This window comes from Salvelinus alpinus, chromosome 22 (assembly GCF_045679555.1).
Source record: "Salvelinus alpinus chromosome 22, SLU_Salpinus.1, whole genome shotgun sequence".
NCBI classification, from domain to species: Eukaryota; Metazoa; Chordata; class Actinopteri; order Salmoniformes; family Salmonidae; genus Salvelinus; species Salvelinus alpinus.
Window position 1 is genome coordinate 3,102,931 of NC_092107.1, and position 27,915 is coordinate 3,130,845.

The 27,915-nt window shown below is 43.6% G+C and overlaps 1 protein-coding gene across 4 annotated transcripts; it reads left to right on the top strand.

The window, feature by feature from the left end:
• Nucleotides 1–6,198: 6,198 nt before the first annotated feature.
• LOC139548783 (hepatocyte nuclear factor 1-beta-A-like) lies at nucleotides 6,199–27,728 on the top strand. 4 transcript variants are annotated; one of them, XM_071358625.1, is made up of 10 exons: nucleotides 6,199–6,762; nucleotides 9,432–9,631; nucleotides 9,981–10,251; nucleotides 10,637–10,872; nucleotides 19,763–19,914; nucleotides 21,316–21,442; nucleotides 21,720–21,893; nucleotides 22,230–22,348; nucleotides 23,337–23,381; nucleotides 25,305–27,728. In XM_071358625.1, the coding sequence occupies exons 1-10, from the start codon at nucleotides 6,392–6,394 to the stop codon at nucleotides 25,323–25,325; spliced, it is 1,716 nt and encodes a 571-aa protein (XP_071214726.1). In that variant the 5' UTR covers nucleotides 6,199–6,391; the 3' UTR covers nucleotides 25,326–27,728. The 4 variants fall into 4 exon arrangements, with proteins under 4 accessions (XP_071214726.1, XP_071214723.1, XP_071214725.1 ...); XM_071358622.1 differs by having other exon boundaries at nucleotides 6,200–6,762; nucleotides 10,637–10,884; nucleotides 21,720–21,911; XM_071358624.1 differs by having other exon boundaries at nucleotides 6,200–6,762; nucleotides 10,637–10,884.
• The last annotated feature ends 187 nt before the right edge of the window (nucleotides 27,729–27,915 follow it).

Consider the following 27,915-nt stretch of genomic DNA (forward strand, 5'->3'; position numbering starts at 1 on the left):
TCTTGCATTTCAAAGATTATGGTACAGAAAAAGGAGGAAAATAGGAAGGAAAATACATTCGTAGGAAAATACATTTCTTGGGAGACAAACTTCAGAACAATCTTTTGAAAGTTATTGGAGCAATGCATTTTGGGCAATGGTGTTCCACACTGGTGTGACACTTTTTTGTGTCCCACATTTATTTATATATTTAAAAAACAAAAACATGTTAACAACGGATCATCACTGGAGGCTTCTTGCCATGGATCATCACTGGAGGCTTCTTGCCATGGATCATCACTGGAGGCTTCTTGCCATGGATCATCACTGGAGGCTTCTTGCCATGGATCATCACTGGAGGCTTCTTGCCATGGATCATCACTGGAGGCTTCTTGCCATGGATCATCACTGGAGGCTTCTTGCCATGGATCATCACTGGAGGCTTCGTGCCATGGACCATCACTGGAGGCTTCGTGCCATGGACCATCACTGGAGGCTTCTTGCCATGGACCATGACTGGAGGCTTCGTGCCATGGATCATCACTGGAGGCTTCTTGCCATGGATTATCACAGGAGGCTTTGCTCTGGGAGAAGGCACAGGACTCACCAGGCTGTGGAGACATGCAGGAGGGTTAGAGTTTAGCACAGGCACATGACTCACCAGGCTGGGGAGACATGCAGGAGGCCTTGTCCTTGGCCGAGGCACCGGATACACTGGGCCGTGGAGGCACACTGGAGGTCTCGAGCAAAGAGCCTGCACAACCCGTCCTGGCTGTATGGTGACTTTGGCCCTGCACGTGCGGGGCGCAGGCACAGGACGCACTGGGCTGTGCAGACGTACTGGAGACACAGTGTGCAGAGCTGGCGCAGGATAACCCGGGCCGAGGAGACACACTAGAGGCCTGGAGAGCAGGGCTGGCACACTCCTTCCTGGCTCAATGCCCACTCTCGCCCGGCAGATGCGAGGAGCTACGATGTAACGTACCGGGCTATGAACACGTACTGGAGACACCGTGCGCTCCACCACATAGCACGGTGCCTGACCAGTACGACGCTCGCCACGGTAAGCACGGGGAGTTAGCTCAGGTCTCCTACCTGACTTCACAAATCTCCCCGTGTGCCCCCCCCAAAACATTTCTGGGGCTGCCTCTCGGGTTTCCTTGCCAACCGTGTTCCCTCATACCGCCGGTTCCTTTCTCCTGCTGCCTCCGCTCTCCTGGCTGCCTCCTGTTCCCATGGAAGGCGATCCCTTCCAGCCAGAATCTCCTCCCATGTGTAAGATCCCTTGCCGTCCAGAATGTCCTCCCATGTCCATTCCTCCTTTTTACCACGCTGCTTGATCCGTTGTTGGTGGGTGGTTCTGTAACGCTTGTCGTCTGGAGGAGAAGAAGAGGACCAAGGTGCAGCGTGGTAAGTGTTCATATTCTTAAATCCAATACGCAACACTAAACAAAACAACAAACACGACAAACGAACAGTCCTGAAAGGTGAAACAAACACTAAACAGTAAACAACCACCCACAAACACAGGTGGGAACAGGCTACCTAAATATGATTCTCAATCAGAGACAATGAAAGACAGCTGCCTCTGATTGAGAACCATACCAGGCCAAACACACAGAAATACAACACAAGGACAACATAGAACACCAGACATAGAATGCCCACCCGAACTCACGCCCTGACCAACCAAAACAGAGACATAAAAAGGATCTCTAAGGTCAGGACGTGACACTGACCAGTTATTCAGAAGAAAATCCTCTGTGACTAGACATTTCCATAAGTTAACTTACCAGTGTGGACCCAAAACAAGCACATTCTACAAATGTACAAACTAGCTGTTTAAAGTGTTTACAACCATGGTGTTCTTTTGTTACTGAAGCTTATACATTTAATAACCTGACAATGATCCACATCATATGGGTAGACAAATAATGTGTGTTATGCAGAAAAACACAACGATCCTTTTTTAATGGATGCAAACCAGTAATATGAATCACTGTTGATCCATCCTGTTCTGATCTAATGAGATGGATGTAGGATTTCTTACGGCCTAGAATCAAGGCCTTTCCCAGTCATGAAGGACGAAGCTAGGCCTCTCTTGGTCCTCATTGGCGAAAGACTGAACTCAAGTTAGGGGTTCTTTGTCAGACTCTCCTATACCACTTTGCCCAACATGTTATACCCCAGAGGTTGGAAATAAACCCTTTTTAAGCTGACATAACTTGTATCTTTATTACAGGACTCTGAAACCCAAAGCCAAATGGCTTCAGACTTAGCATTTCTCATACTTATTTACAGAGTGCAATTTTTGTTTTATAACAGGTACTATTCATTTATTTACAGTAGTGGGTTGATTAATTATTGCTTTCAGTAGAAATGCAGAATATGTATAAAATTGCTAAATATACCAAAAGTTAAATCAATCAGAGATTTATGGCTATTTAACCATGTTAATAATTGCTGAAACGTGCAAACTACAAACATTTAACCAGTTAAAGATAATGAATACAGTACATGACAACTAGATACAAATATTCTATTAAAAATCATTAATACAAAAGTCAAAATTCGGCTATAACTTGAGTACAAACAAAGTGAGTGTGTGTATATGTGTGTAAGTGTTTGTGTGCCTGTGTGTGCATTACAATTTCACATTATAAAAATGTATCCCCATTCCCCAATCAAATACCTTCATAGATACCACAAACAAAAAATCTGTATTTTTTCTCAAATCTGGCAACCTTCATGAAATTCGACATAGCTTTGTATAAAATGCATTATGAAAGAAATTGTGTAATGTACATGAAAAAGTGGAGTCTTGTATTAAATTAATTATGAAGAAAATTGTGTAATTTAGGCTCCATGAAATATGAAATGCGTTATGAAGAAAATCGTGTAGGCCTACTGTTACCTACATGAAAAAGGGCCTTTCTCACTACAAATGCACCAGTGTCCCAAAGTATTAAGCTAAAACAAGCATAGAAACAGTATTGGCATTAATAAAAAATAATTAAAAAACGATTATACTACTATTATATTATAATTATTTCGGTGACAACCTGGTTGATTTACAATATTGGGTTGTTAACGCATTCATTTTTTATATATAAATAAATGCGGGATACAAAAAAGCAGTGTTGAACACCATTGCCTGTCATGCATTGCTCTAATAACTTTCAAAGATTGTTCCGAAGTTTGCCCCCCAAAAATGTATTTTCCTATGAATGAAGTCACGCAAAAATCTGTCTTTTCACAGGAATTGAGCTACATGAAACGCTCAGAAACGCACAAAATCTGCTGAAATACTTTTTGTACATATTTGCACGAAATGAGTGTGAGATTGTGTTGCAATGAGAGACAATAGAGTGATTGAACTAATTGGAAGTCTGGTTTTAATCACCTTGCGTTTCATATCTTGCCACTTGACTCTGATTTTAGAGGATTGTTGGTAATTCAAAATGTTTAGACTTTATAATTCTTTCACACAATGTTGTATGCATGTTTAAAGAAAGAAAATATATTTCCATATTAGTATTAAGCTGTTGTGCCATGAGGTGTAATGGATCGTGATGAACGGATATCAAAAACGTCAGACAAATTGACATTCAATGAGAACAGCACCCATTCCCACATTCAATATCATCAAGGGAAAAGGCAAGTGCAGCATCCCAAAAAATATCTCAGGTTGATGTATTTCAATACTCTAGCAAAGTTAAGGTTTCATCTTCAAGTTGGTGGCAGCTCAGCTGTCACTAGTTTTGGTGTTACAAAGCACTTCCTCTTAACAGTGTACTGTAGGTGCTCATGCATATTCATTAGAGACATACCGTTAAGAGGCGTACGAGACATATTGTTTAGAGGGAGACATGACAGATAATGTTTAGTACACCTCTACTTATTAATTATTCATATGAACCATAGGTCTTGTTGTCAAGTCCGAATTACTTCGTCTATTCAGATGTTTAATTTCATGGAACTCTGCCTAGTGCCAATTCCACCAAACCTCAGATTATGAATTTCCTCAGTAGGCCACCCTTATCTAATTAATTATGAGAGATATGACAAAAACAAGTCATTCGATCCCATCATTTCGAAATTAATGAATTGCCATCAATTCTGTCTGGAAAGTAAAAAACAAAACATTCCTATGTAGACGGACCGTAATTTAGCTGTAAATGTTACGGTTCTGATATCAACTCCACCCGGGCCGCACAGAATGGATCGATGGAAATGTACAGCAGTTCGAAGTGCAGGTTAAGGTGTGTGTCAGCCTCAGGAAAACTTTACAAGACAGCGGCACAGAGAAAAAATAGCAGCGATAACACCAAATGACCCCCAAAAGGCGTTGTGTAATGACACCAAATGACACACACGTCTCAAGACGTGTCATGACCAACACAACGCCTTTTGGGGGTCAAAGCCCTCTTAACATTTGCTTTTAGAAATTGTTCAAATCAAAATATTTTGACATATTTTGACACATTTAAATAAAACAAATTTAAAAAGATAGTTTGATGCAATAGTTAGATAGATATAGGACTTTTAGTTGAAATCAGCTGTCTAATACAAGGCTAGAAAAGAAACCGACATTATGTAAAGTTACAATATAAATATATTTATTTTTGATCAGACTTGTTTTTTGTTTTGTTTTATTTAAACCTTTATTTAACTAGGTTCTTAACTGACTTGCCAACTCTTATTTACAATGACGGCCTACACCGACCAACCCCGACGACGCAGCGCCAGTTGTGCGCGGCCGTATGGGACTCCCAATCACTGCCGGTTGTGATACAGCCTTGTGGATGACATATAGGCCTACAATAATTTCTTTGCCTGGATTAATGCATACTTATAAAGAAAACGTGTGTACAATTAGGAATTGTCTAAGTAATTCAATCCAGTCCTAATTTATAAGCATTATCCTACTGACTCGACGTGGGGCATAACATAGGCATAATGTAAACATTATTTGCAGACCAATTATAGTAGGTTTGCTCTGTCCTCTGGTCATATAATGATCAACCACGAGTATTGATACTACACTGACAGTAAGGGCGGTATAATTATTGGCAGGCAATACCACTGTATCAGATATGATATAATCAACATCTTTAACCAATATGCTAAGCAATATTAATACATTTTCATATGGATAAAAATGTATCATAATATCAGGCCACATTTTGCTCTTATGACTACACCAACCAACTCTTCCATATTAGCCTAGTTCATTTGTTTAGTTCTCCCCGTTCTACAGGTCACCGAACCTGCCCGATGATGTCGACTTACTATGATGTGTAGGCCGTCATTGTAAATAAGAATTTGTTCTTAACTGACTTGACTAGTTAAATAAAGGTTAAATAAAATAAATAAATAAAAATGATATTCAGCGGCACCTGCTTGTTGGCCTGGTCAATCTGGTGCGTCCCCCAGCGCGCCATTCTGCGTCTGGAGCGTTTGAACTATGGCCACGATTCCAGCGCTGATCTGTTCATGTATACCTCCTCTTCTAATGTCTATTCTGATATATATGAAAACAACTCACTGTAATAGCGGTTTAAATGGTCAGACATTCCTATAGACTATAAATCTTATGAGAAAGATATAGAAAAACAAAATACAAGCCCAAGACTGATAGACCTGTTATGCATAGGCCAAAACGTTTCTGATATATTTATAGACCTATGTAAAAAAAAAAAATATTTAAATATCACAATCAGATTATTTTTTATAATGAAATAATCGAGCTTGTGTGAATACTTTCTTATGACAGTAGGTGAATAATTAAGAATGTGTCACGTTGTGTAGCATACATGTTATGTAGCTTGCGTGTTTTTCTGTTTAATTTAATGACAACCACAAAAATAAGCACAGTTGATACGATAAATGCTATAATGAATAATATATGATATTGTCTATACAATATTATTATAATTACAATGTGTTATTATTAACATTATTATTATTAGCAGTAGTAGTGTAATTATTATCACAAGTATACCATTCCTCCTCTTTCACCAAAGTCTTTATACAACAGAGTCCAAAGTTCATGAAAGTTTTGTTGCTGATAAGCAGAGCCAATAAAAGCAACAGCGCTCCAGTGTAAATACTGTCAGGTCTACCTGCTTCAGTTAGTCAGTGCAGCCCTCTTCTGACGATTTGCATAAAGTCCCCAGCAGCCAGCCCACTAATTACCATGTTTTATATTCCCTGCCCTCTGAAAGCATCATGGCAAATTATATCACTCTCCTCAACTGGGAAGTGAACCAGCTTCTCTGAGCAGGTGTCAGGAGTAGGACATTCACATAAACACTGGAGCACGAGAGGAAGAGAGAACGAACTTTTTTTTGTATTTTCCAGTTTTTATTCTCCCCAGCCTCCCTTTTAGTTCAGAATTTAACAATTTTTTATGTTCTCGAAAATGGTGTCCAAGTTGACATCTCTCCAACAGGAGCTCTTGAGCGCCTTGTTAGATTCCGGAGTTACCAAAGATGTTCTGATCCAAGCGTTGGACGATATGGATCCTAGCCCGAATGGCTTTGGAGTTAAGTTGGAGAATCTACACATGTCTCCGCCAAGTTCGAAAATCAACGGAAATGATTCGGATTCGAAGCCGGTATTTCTTACGTTGAGCAACGGGCACGGTAAGGGCAAACTGTCGGGAGACGAGGGGTCCGAGGACGGAGATGATTTCGATACCCCACCGATACTAAAAGAACTCCAGTCGCTTAACACGGAGGAAGCAGCGGAGCAGAGGGCAGAAGTTGACCGAATATTAGCGTAAGTGGATACAACTTTAAATGTTTAATTGCATACATTTAGGACTGTTCATTACCGAATGAATGTGTAGGGTAGGCTCACAAAAAAATATGTTATTATGGATATGCCTACTTATTTTAGATTTTGCTGTAATTTCAGTGCATTTAAAACGTTTTATATTTAACATATATTTACAATGACTGCCTAACAGAGAACAGTGGGTTAACTGCCTTGTTCAGGGGAAGAACGACAGATTTTTACCTTGTCAGATACTGGCCCAACGCTCTAACCACTCTAACCGCTACCTTCCGCCCCAAGAAGTGTATCTGCATCGTGTCTGTATTTTAGAATGTTGACAAAACTCCTGTAAAAACATATTTTAATTTAAATGTAAAGCGCAAGGCAATATGTTCCCTGTGTTTACAAATTTAAAATAATGCGCCAGTAGTACTTTCACGTTCTAGTTACTAATTATCCACACGGGTTATTATTTATTTACCTTAGCAAAATATCAACTAAACGAGGTATATTTATTATTAACTTACTCGATCTCTCTCACTTAGATTATATATGGCAGTGCAAGAAGAGAGAGTGAATTCACACCCACGCATTTGTTTACTTTGCAGGCTTAAATGTTGCACTAGATATAGGCTCTAATAATAATAATAAGATTAAGAATAATGTTCTGGTGAAATATTGCAACACTTCTTGAAGCAAATATTATTTTGTTTTATGAATGTAGTCTATAAAGGCCTTAATCTTTGCACATGTTGTTATTGTCTTAATTTATCTTCAAAATTACATGTATAAATGTTCATTCATTACGCTAGTAACATGTTCAAGTGGCCGGCAGAAAATCAAAACTAACCCACGTGTAGTTAAGTTATTATTAATTGTATTCTATAAATCATCAACTGAAAGATACACAGTGTCGTATGATTAGAGTGAATGGAGATCTGGTTATTCATTGTCGAATGTTATAAACCAACATCTAAACCAACATATAAACCCGCAGACTTAATTCTCCAAAACAAACAGTTGTGTGTAGATTTGCAAAAATTACCCATGTCAATACTTAATCTGAGATGACTGTGACGGTAGGATAAATCTAAGTGTTATTTTACTGTAATATTTTAAAGCACGCTGCGCATATATTCTAGGCCTTTTAAGTTGTTTTGATATATATATATTTTTTATCGACATAAAGCCTCCTATTGAGCTGTCATCCTTGGGTGCAATTGTGCAATTGTTTATAGTTGATATAATTGAAGCATTGGAATAATTCAGAGGATTTTAGCCCATTGGCAATTGTATTCTTCGATAATTTAATGCAATTTTGGATGGAAGCCTTGAATTGATACATTTCTTCAATTTATTATCAATGTATTATCAATTTCCTATGTTTAAGCAAACAACATGATCTTATTCAACCAAATCACCTATTTATTTATTTGATTCATACTCGATTCTGGGATTATTTAGTCTGAATTTGATTAGGCCTATAGGCCTATTGTCCAAATGGGAAAATGTAGACTATAACGTCAGTGTGTGTCAGACTCAGATGACATAAAATACTGTCCTTCTAAACCAATGTACCCTAGGCCTATCCTATTGGTGCTTAGTTTTGAATATTTGATAGCCTAATTTAGTAGCATTTGTAATATATTTCTGTATCCTATACCTTAGTATCTCACATCCGCTATGAAATATTGACTTTTCAAAAATGCATCAGTTTCGCCTCAGCTACAGTCATAACACTGAATTGAAAATAGGCCTGATTCGGAGTATTTTCAGGTTTCTGAACGTATTATGAGATCACCAGTGGTGGAAACAGTACCCAATTGTCATTCTTGAGTAAAAGTAAAGATACCTTAATAGACAATTACTCAAGTACACTCCAACACTCAGACATAATTTACACACAAGCATGTGTGTTTAGTGAGTCCGCCAGATCATAGGCAGTATAGGGATGACCAGGGATGTTCTCTTGATAAGATCGTGAATTGGACCATTTTCATGTCCCGCTAAGCATTCAAAATGTAACGAGTACTTTTAGTTGTCAGGGAAAATGTATGGAGTAAAAAGTACATTATTTTCTTTATGAATGTAGTGAAGTAAAACTAAAAGTTGTCAAAAATATAAATAGTAAAGTACAGATACCCCAAAAAACTACTAAAGTAGTACTTTAAAGTATATTTACTTAAGTAATAAACCACTTGAAGTCATCCAGGCGATTTACACTAACTCAGTAAAATCAGTAACCTTTGAAAATATTTACATACTATTGAATACAATGATTAATGGTCGTTTATTAGGGTACTTAACAATTGTCCCAACCCCCCAAAAATACTTAAACTTGGGGCCTTGCAAAACAGGGATAACGTCAGGCGAAGAAGTCCGAGAGAAATACGAATAGAATAAACCAAGGAAATAAATGTTCGTGCTGTATCTTGGTGTTGAAGCTAGGTTAGGAATGTATTTGGCCAATGAATAATACATTAGATTAGCACTGCTATTAGTATGAGTGTTATGGTGTATAATGGTCTATAGCCTAGGAGTTGGTGCTAATTTAGCACCAACACCTATAGGCCATTATACACATAACACTATTAGGCTACTAATAGAACGAATAACATGTATTTAGCAAAGTGATTCGAATATTGTTTTGTGTGTGTTTTATGTAACCGCAGTGAGGACCCCTGGCGTGCCGCCCGCATAATCAAAGGCTACATGCAACAGCACAACATACCACAGCGCGAGGTGGTGGACGTAACCGGACTAAATCAGTCTCACCTCTCACAGCACCTCAACAAAGGCACGCCCATGAAAACTCAGAAGCGAGCGGCGCTCTACACCTGGTATGTCAGGAAACAGCGGGAAGTTCTCAGACGTAAGTTAATATTTGAGTTTCTCACACAGCCTTTGATACAGTTAGAGTCACAGAGGTGTGTTGGCCTGGGCGTCATAATACTAATGGCCATCCACAACACAATCTGCATGAAAATAAATGTAATATCTCGGCTCTACATATGGTCAGCATCATATTCTAGTAAGCCTATGCCTGAAATGTGTCTGATTTATCATTAGGGCCTAGGCTACATATTGTGAAATTGTCCCTCATTAAATTATGCCTTATTTCTTCTTATTGTCTTATTGATTTATTTTGTCTCCATTCCACCCAATACAATGTTTTTATGTGACATGAGATGCATCAAATGTACCTTGTTCTTATTTTCCAGAATTCAACCAGGCAGTGCAAGGTTCTGTCAGCAATATGACCGACAAAGGCAGTCAGGATCAGGTGCTGTTTTTCTTCCCAGAGTTCAACCCTCCTGGTCAGGGTATGGGGCAGCAAGGGGAGGAGGTGGGCTCTGAACCTTCCTGCAAGAAAATGAGACGGAACCGTTTCAAATGGGGGCCTGCATCCCAACAGATCCTCTACCAGGCTTATGAAAGACAGAAGAACCCCAGCAAAGAGGAGCGGGAGGCTCTGGTGGAGGAGTGCAACAGGTGAGCGGAGGACGCTTTGGAGAAGGAGAAAGTTACACCTTTTGGGTTGCGTCCCAAATGCCACCATATTTCCTATTTAGTGCACTGGTGCCAATATGGCTCTGGTCAAAAGTAATGCACTATACAGGGAATAGGGTGCCATTTGGGAAAAAGTGACACAACTTTGTTCTTCCATTCAATAATTGAATGTTTGGCACATCTTATTTGATACTAACTCCATTATTACAGCAGCATATGGCCCTAGATTAGAATGATTTTGACAGGGTTGAATGTCTCTCTTTGTTAACTGTATCCAACTATCATTCCAATGCAACTACCAATATATTTCCCCTTTGTTCTTTTCCATTTTATTCCATTGATACTATTTCAATCTTTCATCCTACAGGGCTGAGTGTCTCCAGAGAGGGGTGTCTCCGTCTAAAGCTCATGGGCTGGGCTCTAACCTGGTCACTGAGGTACGGGTCTATAACTGGTTTGCCAACCGGCGTAAGGAAGAGGCCTTCCGTCAGAAGCTGGCAATGGACGCCTACCCCATACCCATCCACAGCATGAACCCTCTCCTGTCTCACAGCCACAGCTCTCCACACCACCACAGCTCCCAGACCAGCGCATCCCCCCCTAGTAAGATGCAAGGTAGCGTCTCCACACCACATGCATACCACAGTACATTACTCTGCTATTATATCTAATATAATACTACACACAATCATGGAATCATAAAAAATGTGGGCTTTCCTCTTTCTGTACCTGTCCCAGCCATGATCTGAGTGCATTTAATCACTATGGTATCCTGATCAGGGACATTTCTTTGACAGTTAGAAGAACAATGGTTGGCAAAATAATTGGATGATTTTATTTTCATCCCCAAGCAAGAGTGAAAAGAGGGAGAGAAAATGGTTGATGAGATCAGGGAGAGAGAAGAGAGAGGGCAAATGATCAATAAGAGTCACTGAGGGAGCTGAGCAAATGTCATTGTTATTCTGATATTTGACAACACACTGAGAACAATCCACATTGTACCTGCAATCTCCACTCCAAAGTCAGCAGGCAGGCAGGCAGGAGCAGGAGAGTGGCACAAAGAGCAGCAGTCCTGTGACAGGCCAGGGTCAGGGCAGGGTCACGGAGGGATTCAGCGCTAGTTGAACATATAACCACTACTTCCACATTCACTCTATAAGCATAAGGTCGGTCGGTCAATGGTGACTTTTTGGGGAATCAACAAAGTTCCTGAAGTTGTAAAGAGGAAATCCAACAAACTGACCGTTAAACATCATAATGCTGTTTGCACTCAGTGCAATTTAGCCATCTACCGGCGTCTATAAGAGATCAAATGGAGCTGATATCTTGGCACAGCATTATCCTCAGTGCCATCGCTCACCTCCATAAAAGCCATGATTGGAGAAACTCAATCAAAGCCCCTTGTCGTTCTTTCAAGTTAGAACACGAGGTCAACTCTCTAGAAAAACAAACCGTTTGCCTCGGGTTGCTCTTTTACCTTTGGTTATACTGGGCCCATTAGCCCATGCTCTGTTTGCTTGTGGTTTTTCCCAGCACACCTGACCAAGCATTGACCTCAGGTTGCAAATTGAGGAGCTAGGTTCAATGATAGGCTTGTGTGGAGAGGAGAGAGAAGGGACTGGTTGTAGAGGGATAGGGTAAGGGTCAGAAGCGGAAGGTACTTTGCTCCCCTTAGCCCTCGGTTGCCTGCTTACAAGGTGTCCTGCCGGTGTGCTGCCAACAGCATCAGCTGTTTTTCAGTGTCAGCCCCTGGCCTGACAATAGCACCCCAGCAGGTTGCCTCATTGAGTTGCTAGGCCACGGCCTGTGTTATGCATGCTTAATGGACAGTTAAAATCCTTGGCTACTACATCTCCCAGTCCTTTGATAAGTGGCTCCCCTGACTTCTCATCTCTATACCCCAGCCTGGCAGGGGTCCCTATTGTCTGTGGCGTATTGGAAGACTGCAGTGACTGTAACCTAGGTTCATTTATCACTGCTGGGCCTTGGGGAGGGCCTATTTTAAAGCCTCCCCCCTCACCTTTATAGGGCGTCAGTATAGTGGCCGAGGGAGGCTGGGGCTGGGCGCTCTGCAGACCAGAGCAGCAGGAGCTGTCCTCTGGGGTATTGGCTCTTTTCTGGCCAGACAGGACTGATGACCCCTTGTGCTCCAGCCTATAGTGAGATGTGGGTAACCCCCTCCTTCAGCGCCACTAAAACAGTTATGTGAGGGAGGTCACTATCAGGTCACATCAAGGAAAACGTCTTACTCCTGGAATTTTCATTGATTCTCTTACTTCTGTTGATAAGGGTGAGTTAACTTGATTGTTCACAATGGGAGAAACAGTCAAATAGTATTTTGGGGGGAAAGATGAGGTTATTTTACCATCAGTGTTTGGTAAAAGACCAAACTAAAACAAATGTATAGATAGATATCTTCTGTTACTAGTCACGTGTAAATACAAACATGTAATAGGTGATTCACACACACTGTTGGTCTAATCAAACTGTTTCATCAGCTGAATGATCCATGTGTCTGAGGCCATAACACTTTTAGGGCCATAGTTTCCCCTTGGATCATTCATTTAACCATACAACCTACGTTTTTATTGAGAATAGGCAATTGGAATTGAACCCTTTTCTAAAGGAAACAGATGCCAATACGTGTGTGTTTGTGTGTGTGTTTCACCATACGTCATGGGAAAGGATGTCCTGACCATACTGTTGTGTTGTGTATAGGTGTCATTTTTCTTTCTTTGAGAGTGAATCTGGAAAGAAGTAGAGGGCGCTCAACCAACGTGAGTCGAGGTGCAACCCCAAAATGTGATCCTCATTGAAAAGGAACAGGCACAACGCTCGCTCACCATTAAAAACTCATTGTTTTATTTGAAGCTAAAAGATGAACGTTTCAGCCACATGCGGGTGAATCTGAAAGCTAAGCACAGGGAGCAGTTTCACACATCTCTCAGCAAAGTATAGAGGTGGGCGGCTTTTCTTCTCTGTTGCTACTTCTGTGTCAATAATATTGAATGTAAGTGTTGTCCAGAGTTCTAAATAGGCCCTCCCTTTATGTTGACCTGCATCAAAGCTGAGATAAAAACGCTGACGTGCCAATCAACCCAGATAATTCAGCAACAGTAGCATCTTTTTCACCAGAATGTGCTAAGAGATTGAATTGAACCCCTGATAACCTGCTGATATTGCATTTTTTAGTATATTCCCTCGTCTCACATGGCAAAGCCTGCCGATTCAGGAATTTCCCACCTAATCTGACACATTGGAATGGTTTTAGCTGTAAAATTAAGACTGCAGTGAGGGGAGTGTGGTTCAATACCTGGTAGACTGGTGTAATGGGCACGTTCTATTCATTTGGTAATCCTCTGAAAACAGTGTTATTTAATTTAATAACAGTGAGAGTAAAACCCCATATTATAGGAGGGAAAAATAGTGAGCAGGTTGTGTTGCCTCAATGCCTTGTGTCACCCAAGGCTATGTGGGAGTTTGCCTGGCCGTGGGATAGAGAGGCTAGGCCTGCCTACTGCCTGGCTCTGCTCTGTCCACTGGGAGCCCCAGCCTGGTCAGAGAGGTACCAAGGCCTGCTACGTCCTGCAGAGACCCGGGAGGTCTCTCATATGCACCGAAGCTTCAATGACCAGTGCCTGGGGATGGGAAGAGGGGCTTTGATATTACATGGGTCACACAGAGCACTGAAGCCTTTTAAACCTGCTGCAACTCCCTGCTGCCTACGCTATCACTCCCCTTCACAGGGTTCTCACCTTCCCCCTGGTCTACTTCTAGTCTCCCCTGGTCCAGTGCTCAGGGTGCTTGGTATTGTGCTTGATTTAGCTCAAACCATATTTCAGCGGAGAATTTAGTGATAGAGAGGAGCTAGCTACCTTTTTTTAGGATGTAAATAAGAGCAGATGTAGGACACAGTCTGAAACTGGCCAAATGTCATGCAGCCAGAAAATACAGTAGTTGTTAAAATGTTGGCTTGTTTTTTTTCTCTAAACGAACGTTATATTGAGGAAGTAAGATTTCTTAATCTCAAGCTATATTGACAGCATCTTTATAATATCCCAATAACAAACTGGGGGTGCATAGGTTGGTATGTGGACACCGCTGGCCGCCCCACTGGTGTCCCAGAAATGGAGCCCTCCTCCTCCTTCCAAATGACCAATTGCCTCAGACAGACTAGACGACGGAAGCTTTCCTGACTGGGATTGGGGTTCCCTGCAGCCAGAATTACTGCCTGACACAGGAAAACAAAGCTGGCCTGAATAGCACCTCTCTCCGCTTGACACTTTACAGGATGTCCAGCTTGGAGATAAATGCCTGTTTATGAGTCCTCTGCCATTGTGAGGGTATGGGGGTCATGGGCCTGATGGAGTGCGTTATTGTTCTGTAGCGGTGTTAACAAGGGCTGTGGGGTTGCTAGTGTGATGTTCAAGACAATATGAGGTCTGTCTGTGGTTCTCTTGTGGTCTGCCTGGACAACATGTTTGTTGTTAGTGGATGAAATACAGTCAAGATGAAAATGGTAAATTCTTTGGTCTGATTTAGTTGTATTTCCCAGGCAGTAAAGCATGTTTTTACTAAGGTAAACTTTATTTTGAGTGAGATACGGTCTCCCATTCTTTTATGGCAGACATATGATGCTTGGTGTCTCCTGTCTGTGACTGTCTGTAGCTGTTTGGGACTGTCTGTGGCTGTCTGGGACTCTCTGAGACTGTCTGTGGCTGTTTGGGACTGTCTGTGGTTGTCTGGGACTGTCTGTGACTATCTGGGACTGTGACAGACAGGGCACTCAGTGTGACATGCGTGGGTCAGGGACAGAGGGCCCAGGGAAGATCCGGGATCTGAGAGTAAACACTGTCACAGTGGTTTTGTCCCAAATGGCACCCTATTCCCTACATTGTGCACTACTATAGGCCCTGGTCTAAAGTAGGGCACTATATAGGGAATCGGGTGCCATTTGGGACTGGCTCAGTGTCACAGCCCACTGCTCTGCTCTGCAGGGGGGAGGGAGGGAGACTCTGTGTGAGACTGAGACTACAGGATAAGAATGTGTTTGACATTGGTTGTAAATGTGTAATGTTTGCTCTGTTGGTATCAAAGGGGGCCAGGATTGGTAAACATCTATTTGATAGGAGGAGAGCAGCATTCCTTTGGCCCCCGGTGGCCAATGGAGGTGGGAGACAACAAGGGGTCTAGACACGGGATTAAGAGATGGGTTATTCAGTGATGTCACAGAATTCAGTGACTAAGTGTTTGGAGAGTGGAAGGATAGGTGAGAACATAACAGGGTTCCCTATTGATGACATACTGTACATAGAAGGCATTTCTTCACTTTCATAGGTTTACCTGGGCACAGAGGGATCCTTTCCATGCTGGGTAGGAATCACTGTGCTGCCATATTTATAGACCTATCCAAGGCCTTTGTTATTGTCGACCCTCCCCTACTCATTCAAAGGTTGTCTAAAATGGGCCTCGACCAGGCGTATTACAAGTGGTTTGGGAACTATCTGTCAGACAAGACACAATATGTGCTTTCTGATGGTGTCAAGTTACCTCGATATTACAAAAGGTGTCCGGCAGGAGTCTATTTTTTGACCTGTACTCTTTTCTATTTGTATAAATAATATTGTTCTATCTGAAAAAACCTGGAACATCGATCTGTATGCAGATGACACTGTTATGTACGCTATTGCCCCTACGGCTGACCAGGCTATGTTGGAGCTGCAATGTGATTTTGTTGCTTTGATTTAAGATTGGTACGGAATGCGGGAAAAACTAAATGTTTGCTGCTTTATAATTCTCATAGAAATATTTCAGATGCTTACACATTTATGCAATGGATGGTTCTTTCATCGAGCAGATTCCCGTCTATAAATATATGGCCCTTTGTCACGCCCTGACCATAGAGAGCTTTTTATTCTCTATGTTGGTTAGGTCGGGGTGTGACTAGGGTGGGTCATCTAGGTGTTTGTTTATATGTTTATGTTGGCCTGTTATGGTTCCCTATCAGAGGCAGCTGTTTATCGTTGTCTCTGATTGGGGATCATATTTAGGCAGCCATTTCCCCTTTTTGCTTTGTGAGATCTTGTGTTTGTGTAACTGCCTGTGAGCAGCCCAGAACGTCACGTTTCGTTTGTGCTTGTTTGATTTGTTTGGTGAGTTTCGATTTATTAAAATATGTGGAACTCTATGCACGCTGCGCCTTGGTCCATTCATTATGACGAACGTGACAGAAGATCCCACCTCAACTGTACCAAGCAGCGTGCCCGGGAGGAGATGGCATCCTGGTCTATAGAGGAGGTTGAGGAGAGAATAGCCTGGACTTGGGAGGAAGTATTGGAGAGATATGAAAGCCTGCCGGGGAAGCAGGCGGAAGCAGCGAAGGAGCATCAATGACGACTCCGGGGTTCGCAACCAAGACGCAAGCACAAGAGGCAGCCCCCAATTTTTTTTTGGGGGGGGCACATGGTTTAAGGAGCGTGTGACCGTTCAGGCACCATGTTATGCGGTGATACGCACTGTGTCTCCAGTGCGCATTCACAGCCCGGTGCGCTCGGTGCCAGCTCTCCGCACTTGCCGTGCGAAAGTGAGCATTCAGTCAGGATGGGTTGTGCTGGCTCAGCGCTCCTGGTCTCCAGTACGCCTCCTCAGTCCAGGATATCCTGCGCCGGCTCTACGCACTGTGTCGCCAGTGCGCCTTTACAGCCCAGTGCGTCCTGTGCCAGCGCCCCGCACTTGCCAGGCTAAAGTGAGCATCCAGCCAGGACGCGTTGTGCCAGCTCTACGTTCCAGACCTCCAGTGCGCCTCCACGGCCCAGTATATCCTGCGCCGGCCATACGTACTGTGTCTCCAGTGCGCCTCCACAGTCCAGTACGTCCTGTGCCTCCTCCCCGCACTCGCCCTGAGGTGCGTGTCATCAGCCCGGTGCCACCTGTACCGGTCCCACGCATCAGGCCTCCAGTGCACCTCCACAGTCCAGTACGTCCTGTGCCTCCTCCCCGCACCCGCCCTGAGGTGCGTGTCATCAGCCCGGTGCCACCTGTACCGGTCCCATGCATCAGGCCTCCAGTGCGCCTCCACAGTCCAGTACGTCCTGTGCCTCCTCCTCGCACTTGCCCTGAGGTGCGTGTCATCAGCCCGGTGCCACCTGTACCGGTCCCACGCATCAGGCCTCCAGTGCGCCTCCACAGTCCAGTATGTCCTGTGCCTCCTCCCCGCACTCGCCCTGAGGTGCGTGTCATCAGCCCGGTGCCACCTGTACCGGTCCCACGCATCAGGCCTCCAGTGCACCTCCACAGTCCAGTACGTCCTGTGCCTCCTCCCCGCACCCGCCCTGAGGTGCGTGTCATCAGCCCGGTGCCACCTGTACCGGTCCCATGCATCAGGCCTCCAGTGCGCCTCCACAGTCCAGTACGTCCTGTGCCTCCTCCTCGCACTTGCCCTGAGGTGCGTGTCATCAGCCCGGTGCCACCTGTACCGGTCCCATGCATCAGGCCTCCAGTGCGCCTCCACAGTCCAGAGCTTCCGGCGACAGTTCCCAGTTCAGACCTTCCGGCGACAGTTCCCAGTCCAGAGCTTCCGGCGACAGTTCCCAGTCCAGAGCTTCCGGCGACAGTTCCCAGTCCAGAGCTTCCGACGACAGTCCCACAGTCCAGAGCTTCCGCCAACAGTTCCACAGTCCGGAACCTCCAACGACGGTCCACGGTCCGGAACCTCCTACGACGGTCCGCGGTCCGGAACCTCCTGAGACGGTCCGCGGTCCGGAACCTCCAGCGAGGGTCTGCGGTCCGGAGCCTCCAGCGACGGTCTGCGGTCCGGAGCCTCCAGCGGGGGTTCTCAGTCCGGAGCCTCCAGCGGGGGTTCTCAGTCCGGAGCCTCCTGCGAGGGTTCCCAGTCCGGAGCCTCTGGCGATAATCTACGGTCCGGAGCTTCCGCCGACAATTCACGGTCCGGTTCCTCCGGCGACGATCCACGGTCCGGTTCCTCTGGCGACAACCCACGGTCCGGTTCTTCCGGCGATGAGCCACGGTCCGGTTCCTCCGATGACGTGTCCACGAGCGGAGTGGGTACTTCGCCCCGCACCGGAGCCGCCCCCGACGGTAGATGCCCACCCGGACCCTCCCCTATTGAGTCAGGTTTTGCGGTCAGAGTCCGCACCTTTTGGGGGGGGGGGGGGGGTACTGTCACGCCCTGACCATAGAGAGCTTTTTATTCTCTATGTTGATTAGGTCGGGGTGTGACGAGGGTGGGTCATCTAGGTGTTTATATGTTTATGTTGGCCTGTTATGGTTCCCAATCAGAGGCAGCTGTTTATTGTTGTCTCTGATTGGGGATCATATTTAGGCAGCCATTTCCTCTTTTTGCTTTGTGAGATCTTGTGTTTGTGTAAATGCCTGTGAGCAGCCCAGAACATCACGTTTCATTTGTGCTTGCTTGTTTTGTTTGGTGAGTTTCGATTTATTAAAATATGTGGAACTCTACGCACGCTGCGCCTTGGTCCATTCATTATGACGAACGTGACACCTTTTGGATTGACAATAATTTTACATTCAAAAAACATACGGATGAGCTAGTTAGAAAGTTGAGATTTAAAGTAGGCTTATTTTATCTCTCTAAACAGCAGGAAGCAGATTGTACAGTCAACTTTACATGCCAGTCCTTGACTATGGTGACACCATTTATCAGAATGCCGCAGCCACTACACTTATACCTTTGGATGCCGTCTATCATAGCGCCCTTCTCTTTATCACAGGTGACTGTTTTAATACACATCACTGCATCCTGTATCAAAAGGTTGGCTGGTCCTTATTAAAGTCCCATAGATCACTTCATTACTCCCTTTTTGTTTACAAAGCTTAACTACACAAGCTTCCGACCTACCTCACTTCACTGTTAAAATGACAAAATATGAGACACCAAACCCGTTCACAGGGATGGTTATGTACTGATCTAGGTAAATCTGCCTTCAGTTTTCGTGCCCCCCATTGTTAGAATAACCTACAAAACTCCCTGCATTTTGACTCTCTGGTGCCTCTATGGCAGTTTAGGACTTTAATGTTGAATGAATTTAATGAGAATTGCAACTGTTTGGATTGAATGTAAATAATTGTATTTGTGGTGTTTGAAGCTGTAGTGTTGATTTTCTAAAAAACAATGGTGCTTGAGTTCATAAAGTCTAGGACTGGGGTTGTGGGGGGCTGGTGTACGGTGTATTGTACTCACTAAATGGCCTTGGCTGAGCTGGGCTGATAGCACCAGTGGAGGGGTCAGTGTGTTTGTTTGCTCTGCTCTCCCTGTTTGAGTCAAAGAGCAGGTGAGTCTGATGGGTTGGAGCACCTGCTGACATAGCACACTTAGTCATACTGAGAGGCCTGCTACCATCTCTCTACCCTATATACTGTTATCCTGTGTAACACAGATGTTGTTAGGTCAAGAAATAAACTCTAAATCTAACAATCTGTCAATTTCTCTCACTCTTTACCTCCCTCCCTCCAGTGCGGTACAGCCAACAAGGACCCAGTGAGGTCAGCTCCTCGACGACCATCAGCCACCATGGCAGCATGTCGACCAGCCAGTCGGTGTTACAGCAGGTGTCTCCGGGCGGCTTGGACCCCAGCCACAGTCTGCTGTCACCTGATGCCAAGATGGTGAGTAACACACCTGGGCCCTCCTGGCCTCTGATTAGATAAGGACCAGGGCTGCGTTTAACATGAGGTACGTTCCAAATGGCACCCTATTCCCTCTGTACTGCATTACTTATGCCCTATATAGTGCACCATAGTGCTCTGGGCAAAGGTAGTGCACTATATAAGGCAATAGGGTATAATTTGGTACGCAACCGTAGACATATAAAGTAGGTCCCGGAGCCAGACTGCTATGGAACAGTCTGTAGGGAACAACAGTTAGAGCGTTGTGCTTCTCTCTGTGGAGAGTGCAGATAGGCAGGCAGGCGGCAGGCCTGGGCTCAGGCCATACAGTACGCCTTCACCACCAAAGTGAACCGGGTAGGTCCAGAGCTGAGCCGATAAACCTGACAAAGAAACATTCTGCATTATGAGCTTATTGATTAAATGCCCTGTAAAAAGAAGCGGAGATTGGAGCGCTCAGCACTCTGCCAGGGAAATGACGACAGCGCTTGATTATGTTCAATGTTTTTTCTACCTTCAGAAAAGGGAGCGCGAGGGGAGAAACTCAGCCCTCTGCCCTAGTCCAATATTTGATTGGTGAAAGTGAAACTTGACAGTACAGTACATGCAGAGACTAACTCTTGAACGCTGGTGCCAAAAAACAATTATATTGTATTCTTAGTATCAGAATAATAACGAGTTTATGACACTAACCAGATTTGCCATGTTTAAATCTAACAAAGTTGAAAATAAATAATTTTATTTAGTGAGAAGATCCCTGGTGATTCATAGTACATTTGTCATCCTCTCCTGTCAGTAGGAAGTTAGTTTTTCGTAGGGAGGGCAGGTCAGTATAGTGTGGAACAGGTCAGAGCAGACAGGTTGTTATCTATGGGTACCGTACAGATGACTGTCTGAGTTGCAAATGGAACCCTATTCCCTCTATAATGCACAACTTTTGACCAGGGCCCATAGTGCACTATATAGGGAACAGTGTGTCATTTGAGATACATCCACTGTCTGACCATCCCCTCCTCTCAGAGCAGCTGGCAGGAAATAGGAAAACATACTCGCGTGCGTGAACACACACACACCCACGTGAACACACACACACCCACGTGCACACACATGCACACACACTACTACTTTCAGTCTGTGCTTTTACGCTTTATCATCAGATTTTTTATTTTTTATTGTCTTCCTTCGGTGTAGATGACTGGAGTTACAAAAACACAGTGTTACACAAACGTAGCAGAACTAACTCAACATTTATCTGTGTGAGCTCCATTGCTGAGAACATCTGGTTTCACTTCTAAAGTGATTATCCAGTTAGCATGTTAGATTTAGGATATTGTCAGTACATGACTTCATTCTTGGTCCAGAATGGTATCACTAAGTTTCTTAGTGTGTCTCTCTCTCTAGATGTCTGCGTCAGGTGGAGGCCTGCCACCTGTGAGCACGCTGACCAACATCCACAACTCCCACCACACACACCAGCAGACACAGAACCTCATCATGCCTCTCTCTGGAGTCATGACCATCGCACAGAGTGAGTCAACCAATCAACCAACCAGCCAGCGCTTTGCATTTCCCATGTATCCACAAATGACTTTCTTACTGTAATAACTGCCCATTTATTCTCCTCTGTTTATGCACACATTCTTGTATTATTTTCTTTTGAACACAATGGTTGAGCTCCAATTGGCACCCAAATCACTTTTGACCAATAGGGGTCAAAAATAATGCACTATATAGGGAATATAGTCATGCTTTTATTGTCATGCTTTTGACATGAGCCAAATCACTGAGATTCTATTTGGTTGTAGGTCTGAACACGTCGCAGTCTCAGTCGGTGCCGGTGATCAACAGCGTGGCGGGGAGCCTTGCAGCGCTGCAACCGGTGCAGTTCTCCCAGCAGCTCCACAGTCCCCACCAGCATGGCCTGATGCAGCAGTCCCCCAGCCAGCAGCCCTTCATGGCCACCGTGACTCACTCACACAGTCAGTACCTGCCTCTTAGTAAGCACTAAACGATTGCTAATGCCATGTCATAGATGGGATATAATGGCGATTTAGCCTGGTCCCAGATACTTTTTCTCTCATTGACATGCTCTGTTTAGCGTGACAATTCCATAAGGAGTTGACAAGAGAGCAGAAACAGACTGCCATCCAGGCTACTGCTAATATGCAATTTGCTTGAAACTCAATTTCAGTATGTACAGATGTAGCCTAATCCTAACCATAATCATAACCCTAATGCTTACCCATTAATAAAGGCGAATCTATTGGGTTAAAATTAACAATGAGACATTCTCTCTATGTCTTTGTCTATGGCAGTGTACCCTCACAAGCAGGAGCCCACGCAGTATTCCCACCAGTCACGGTTTCCCTCAGCCATGGTGGTGACAGACGCCAACAGCCTCAGTACTCTCAGCTCCATGTCATCCAGCAAACAAGTCAGTCACTAACATGCTTCAGTCACCTAACACAGGCCACAATCAGGCCCCTCCCCCTATACCCTGGCCCTGACTCAGTCAATACAGTCTCCTCTCTCTGTCTGTTCTGTGTCTGTCCTCAGTGTCTGTGCTCAGTGTCTGTCCTCAGTCTCTGATATTTGACCTCTCTGTGTATTAGAGCATGTACATATATAATGTGAGGAATAATTCCTTTTGCTGCTCTCTGAGATATGTTTGCACAAGTTTCGGTCATAAGCTGTATTTAAACTAAAATGTTTGTGAAATATAGGTGGTTGTAAATGTAAGTTGTAAAGCTTGAAAATCAATTTCGAGCTTGCAGAGTTTAGGCTTTGTACTGTATCTTGTGTAAACCTCCCATTAGAGATCGGCTTGATTCATTTCTTTATCTACTAACACACCAAATCTTCCTCACAGCCGACACACAACCCCCTCCCCAAACTGAGCACTCACTAACTGTAGGCTGATAGACTAGGATAGATACAGTAGGCTGATAGACTAGGATAGATACAGTAGGCTGATAGACTAGGATAGATACAGTAGGCTGATAGACTAGGATAGATACAGTAGGCTGATAGACTAGGATAGATACAGTAGGCTGATAGACTAGGATAGATACAGTAGGCTGATAGACTAGGATAGATACAGTAGGCTGATAGACTAGGATAGATACAGTAGGCTGATAGACTAGGATAGATACAGTAGGCTGATAGACTAGGATAGATACAGTAGGGTGATAGACTAGGATAGATACAGTAGGCTGATAGACTAGGATAGATACAGTAGGCTGATAGACTAGGATAGATACAGTAGGGCTGTGTCTCATATGGCACCTTATTTCCTATAAAGTGCACCATTTGGCTCTGGATAAAAGTAGTGCACTATGTAGGGAATAGGGTGCCCTTTGGAATGCACACTAGGTCTGTGTGTTGTGATTGTGTGTTGACTTGTTTAATCCCTCTTACATTAGGATTCTACAGTAAACAAGATGGTGCAACTGGGGGGTCTCTCCTGGGTAAATACTATTTTCTTAGTACAGTCACTTAATAAAGTCCCTTAGTTTTAGGCCAAGTGGCAGTCTGTTTGTGCCATCATGCCAACTCTATTTGTCTTGAAAATGACAGCAATGGAGTTGGCAAGAGCACAAACCGATCTGGTACCAGGCAAACTTAGTTTAACTGCACTGAATCAGTGAATTCACCCCAATGTGATGTGTTGTTGGCCCAAAGCCAAGGTCATTCAACTGAATATTTGTGTGCAATATACCATATTTTGCGTAGTAAATGTCTGTGCTTTAGATTACAATATAGGCATAAATAAATGTTTATACAGACTGATACAGGAACCTTAATTCATGTAATCAACATACACTACCCTTCTTATGCATCTAAAGTCAATGAATGGCAATATGAGATCAGACTAATGAGATATTGAATAATGCAATCTTTATTTATTCACATAATGGTTTCACAGCTAACGTTTTTGTGAGGCTCTGGCTTTGATGCTGGGTTTGACCCTAGTACTCAGTTCACTCTGCTTTTGTCTGAGCATGTGGACCACAAATCTCAATCATTGGCCCAAGGAGTCGGGTGTATGGATACTCCTCAGAATTCCTATTTCCTTTGAAAGGCCGGACCAATCAATCACCCGTGCCCTCATCCTGAACGGCATTTGATTAATGATGCCTCCTTTCGCTTTCCTCTCCATTGGGGAGAAAGAGGGCTGGTCGCTCCCTGGCCTGGCAAGACCTAGTGCCCTGATCAGGAAATGAACCCCACTGTTAATCAAAGTTCAGGAGGCTTGTGTCCTGCTACTTACTTCCCTGCTATGGGGGTTGATGGTGGGGGAGTACAGGGTGAGGGTGGGGGTGTTTTTTGTTGTAATTACAGCTCTTCCCCTTTCCTACATCTCCCTGGTCCCAGTGATCGCTCTAGCCTGAAATGCCTTCCTCTGTGCTTTGCTTTCACACGCTCAATTTCCCACGCTGCCTGAGACAGAGCACTACGCTGCCCGGCCGCAGCACTGTCACTGCTCATTGGGTGGCGGGCTGAAGTGCTGAGATGTCTCGCTCAGAGCAACATTCTGGCAGATGCTCCGATTGGCTTGAAAGCAAACTGTCCCCTTATTAGAGTGGTTTTGGAAAGATACTGACCGGGGGCTTTTGGTTTGATATGTATGTAGAACCCATCGCTCTACAGTGTTGAGTAACGAGACCTAAGACAGTCATCAGTAATGTTTTTTCAGAGCATTGAAAATAAACCTAAACATATTGTCTAGTTTTGAGCTATGCTCTGATGATATCATGGTATATTTGTAGCTTTATAGGTGGAGCAGCATTTAAACGAGCCAGCGTTTGGACAGCAGGCTCCTCCAGGCTGCCTCTCAGGTCTTTATTTGGACTGGGTGGTGCAGAGAGGCCAGTGGGCTCTTCTCATGTCATGACCAACATGCTCAGACTTTATAACTCTCTTGTTTGCTGAGGACACCCCTCCCACCCCATGTTAAACTCACCTCCACTTAGGGTTAGACTGTGGTCTGAGCAGCTGGCCTCCACCTTTATCAGGTAGGGCTGTTTGCTGGCCAGAGGGTCACGCCAGGGTCAACTGCCTCCACCCCTTGAGCGAAAGGAAAACATGAATTCCACAAACAATCTCCAAAAGGCCATTTGAATGGAAGCAAGGCTATTACGTGAAGTGGAAGAAGGATGTGGAATGTATTTGGTCAGGTGTGGCGTAGGTAGGCAGTAGCCGTTTACATCCAATCTGAATCTGACACCATGGGGACTTTAGAAATGGGACCTATTATCATGACAATACATATTAAATACATCCTCACCAGAAACGGTTTCTTGTGTTATTGAATAGGTTTTCTTAATTTGTTTGTGTGATGTACTCACTCTGACGTTTTTTCCCCTCTCTCTCGGTCTCTCTTTTTGCAGTGTCCTCTTCAAGCCTGGTGAGAGTACACACCTGACTTCCTTGGTGCCTAGCAACAGGAGCACATTTTTCCACCCACTCACTGTGGTAACCATGACAACTAATAACTGGCAACAGCAGTCAGTCAATAAATCCAGAGTGGCGGTGAGTCAGTCAATAAATCCAGAGTGGCGGTGGCGGAGGGCGAGAGGAGAGGAGGAGTGAGAGAAGGGGAGAGAAATTAACATTGCAGGTTTTGCGTTAATAGACACCTAAATGAAGGGAGGAGAAACTGGATTTCCCCTGACATACAGATGATCAACAACAAGGATGTATGATTTTTCACTACAAACACAATCTTGTGAAAACATTATTAATTTCTCTATCTTTTCATTGAAAATGTGTGCAAATGACAAGTCATCGCTTCTATGTGGCCAATCATTTGTGACATTATCAAGGAACAAAACAAATGGATCTTCACATTATGCCTTACATGCTGTGGTATGTAAGAATAGGACTGGTGGAGTGGATGTCCATGAAGAACTAACATGTTACTGTGATCTGATGTGGAAGATGAAGGCATACGGAGGCTGGGGTGAGAGGACACAATCTGCCTCAGTCGGCCCAGCTACGTTGGGCTGTGGTGGGGATAGACTGTATGGGGGACTGGGTGATTCCCTCTGGCACGGGGCCCGGATGGGCAGATCTGAATAATCTGATCCCCACTATACTGTATATTATCAACGGCAATGCACAACTGTCAGAACTACTGGATGACAATCATATTAACTTTGTCCTGAGCAACTGTATAGGTTTTTGTAGATAGATATTTCATATACGTACATACCTGTTCTGTTTGAAGGAGTCTTCCATGTTGGTTTTTCCTAATGTGATTTTCTGTACTGAACAGTCAATAGTGCAGATAATTAGAACTTCGTTCATGTGTCTAAAGGATTTCAACATTTGTAATTCCCAAACACGGGGGAAATATAATAGACAATATATTTGTATTTTTTATTTGGTTCCAATTGTAAACTGTGATTGAAAGATATGACAATCTTTAGAACTAAAGGACTATGCAATGTGCATAGAAGTGCATATGAAGTGCATATGAAGTGCATATGAAGCCTCAGAAGACTAAAACGTGTACAGTACTCCACAAACAGAAGACAGAGGAATTTCTGAGATGCACCATTACACTATGAACTTAATGACCCTCATGTTGTTTCTGTTGTCAGAGCTCCGCACAACATGACACAAAACATTAAACCAAAGTTTTATTTCGTTTTTTTTATATACGTGTACAGTGGATACTGTATATAAAGTAGTCAGAAATTCAGTTGGACACTTTGGGTGTTTTTCTTTCACCCATTTCCCATGTTTCGTTCTGAAGAGAGAGTCAGCGTGCTATGAAATCATAAACAAAGTCTGCCCTGTGGGCGTGTTGACTCACATATTCACTGTATGCCTTCAAACCCATTTATAGGGTTTATCCCAAATGGCACCCTATTCCCTATATAGTACACTACCCTTGGTTGAAACAAGTAGTGCACTATATAGGGAATAGGGTGCCATTTAGGATGCACACATTGTCCCAATCCTAGGGTGGCCCATGCCTGCCTGCCTGCCTGGGAGTCCTCTCTCTGACTGATGTTTGCTCATAGGGTTCAGGTGAATTTCAGGAATGGGACTTTAGCCCTCCCAGGCTCCCTCCCCTCTCCTCCCACTTCCTCATTCCCAACGTTTCCTAATTTAAAGACACATATGGAATTGGACCCTTTTTTATTATTCTCCTTTATAAATCATAACAACCCCCCCTCCCCGTGAAAATGACAATATTTACAGGTATTTGCAAGCAAAACAGTGATATGAGTCTTGTAATTTGTGAATGGGTGGAAGATGAAAGCATCTCTTGTTGTGACAGCAGCCAATGTAATCAGGCTGGATTCCACAGAGGTTGAGAAATGTTATGGAGAGTTGGATACCCAGCCGCACTTAGTTACTTATGAAATCCCAATCCACCAGAGGGGTCCAGAAAAACAAGCACAGGATACAAACAATCAGGTTTTTATAATGAACATTTGTATAGTCTGCATTTGACTGTCTGCGTGTTTTCTGAATAATTATTTTACTTCATATTTTCTAAATTGAAGTCATACCCTCTCCACCTCCATATTTTGGTTGGCACATACTGTACAGACTCCCTTTCAATAGGTCACTATCTTGTTATTATTTGTACTACCTTGTTTCAATCTGTTCTAAACATACCCATTGCCATCTAATCAGAGGGCATGCAGGTCCACTTTCAACTGTAGATGACAGACAAAGACAAGTTATTTTCTCTTTGATGTATTTTTGTATAAAATGGAAATCAATCTTTTAAAATCATTATTTATACTTTCTGAGAAAATGTTGATATTCAAGTAAAGCTTTTTTTTCAAAATGAATGAATTAGTGTTGGTCAGTGTTTTCTGTTTTCGTGTGTCTCAAGAAGAAAGGTTATATTTTTTGATGACATAATAACCCACTGGGCACAAACGTCAGTTTAACGTCTAGTTTTGATTTACATTTGGTTGAGTTGTCAACTAACCTCAATTCAACGTGAAATCCACAAACAATTTCACCGATGTCATT

Bases quoted from the DNA above. Each gene is read 5' to 3' on its own strand.
- LOC139548783 (XM_071358622.1), top strand. From the start codon at position 6,392: ATGTTCTCGAAAATGGTGTCCAAGTTGACATCTCTCCAACAGGAGCTC. The intron at 10,252-10,636 runs GTGAGCGGAGGA...TTCATCCTACAG, and splicing joins CTGGTGGAGGAGTGCAACAG to GGCTGAGTGTCTCCAGAGAG. The intron at 21,912-22,229 runs GTAAGCACTAAA...TGTCTATGGCAG, and splicing joins CAGTCAGTACCTGCCTCTTA to TGTACCCTCACAAGCAGGAG.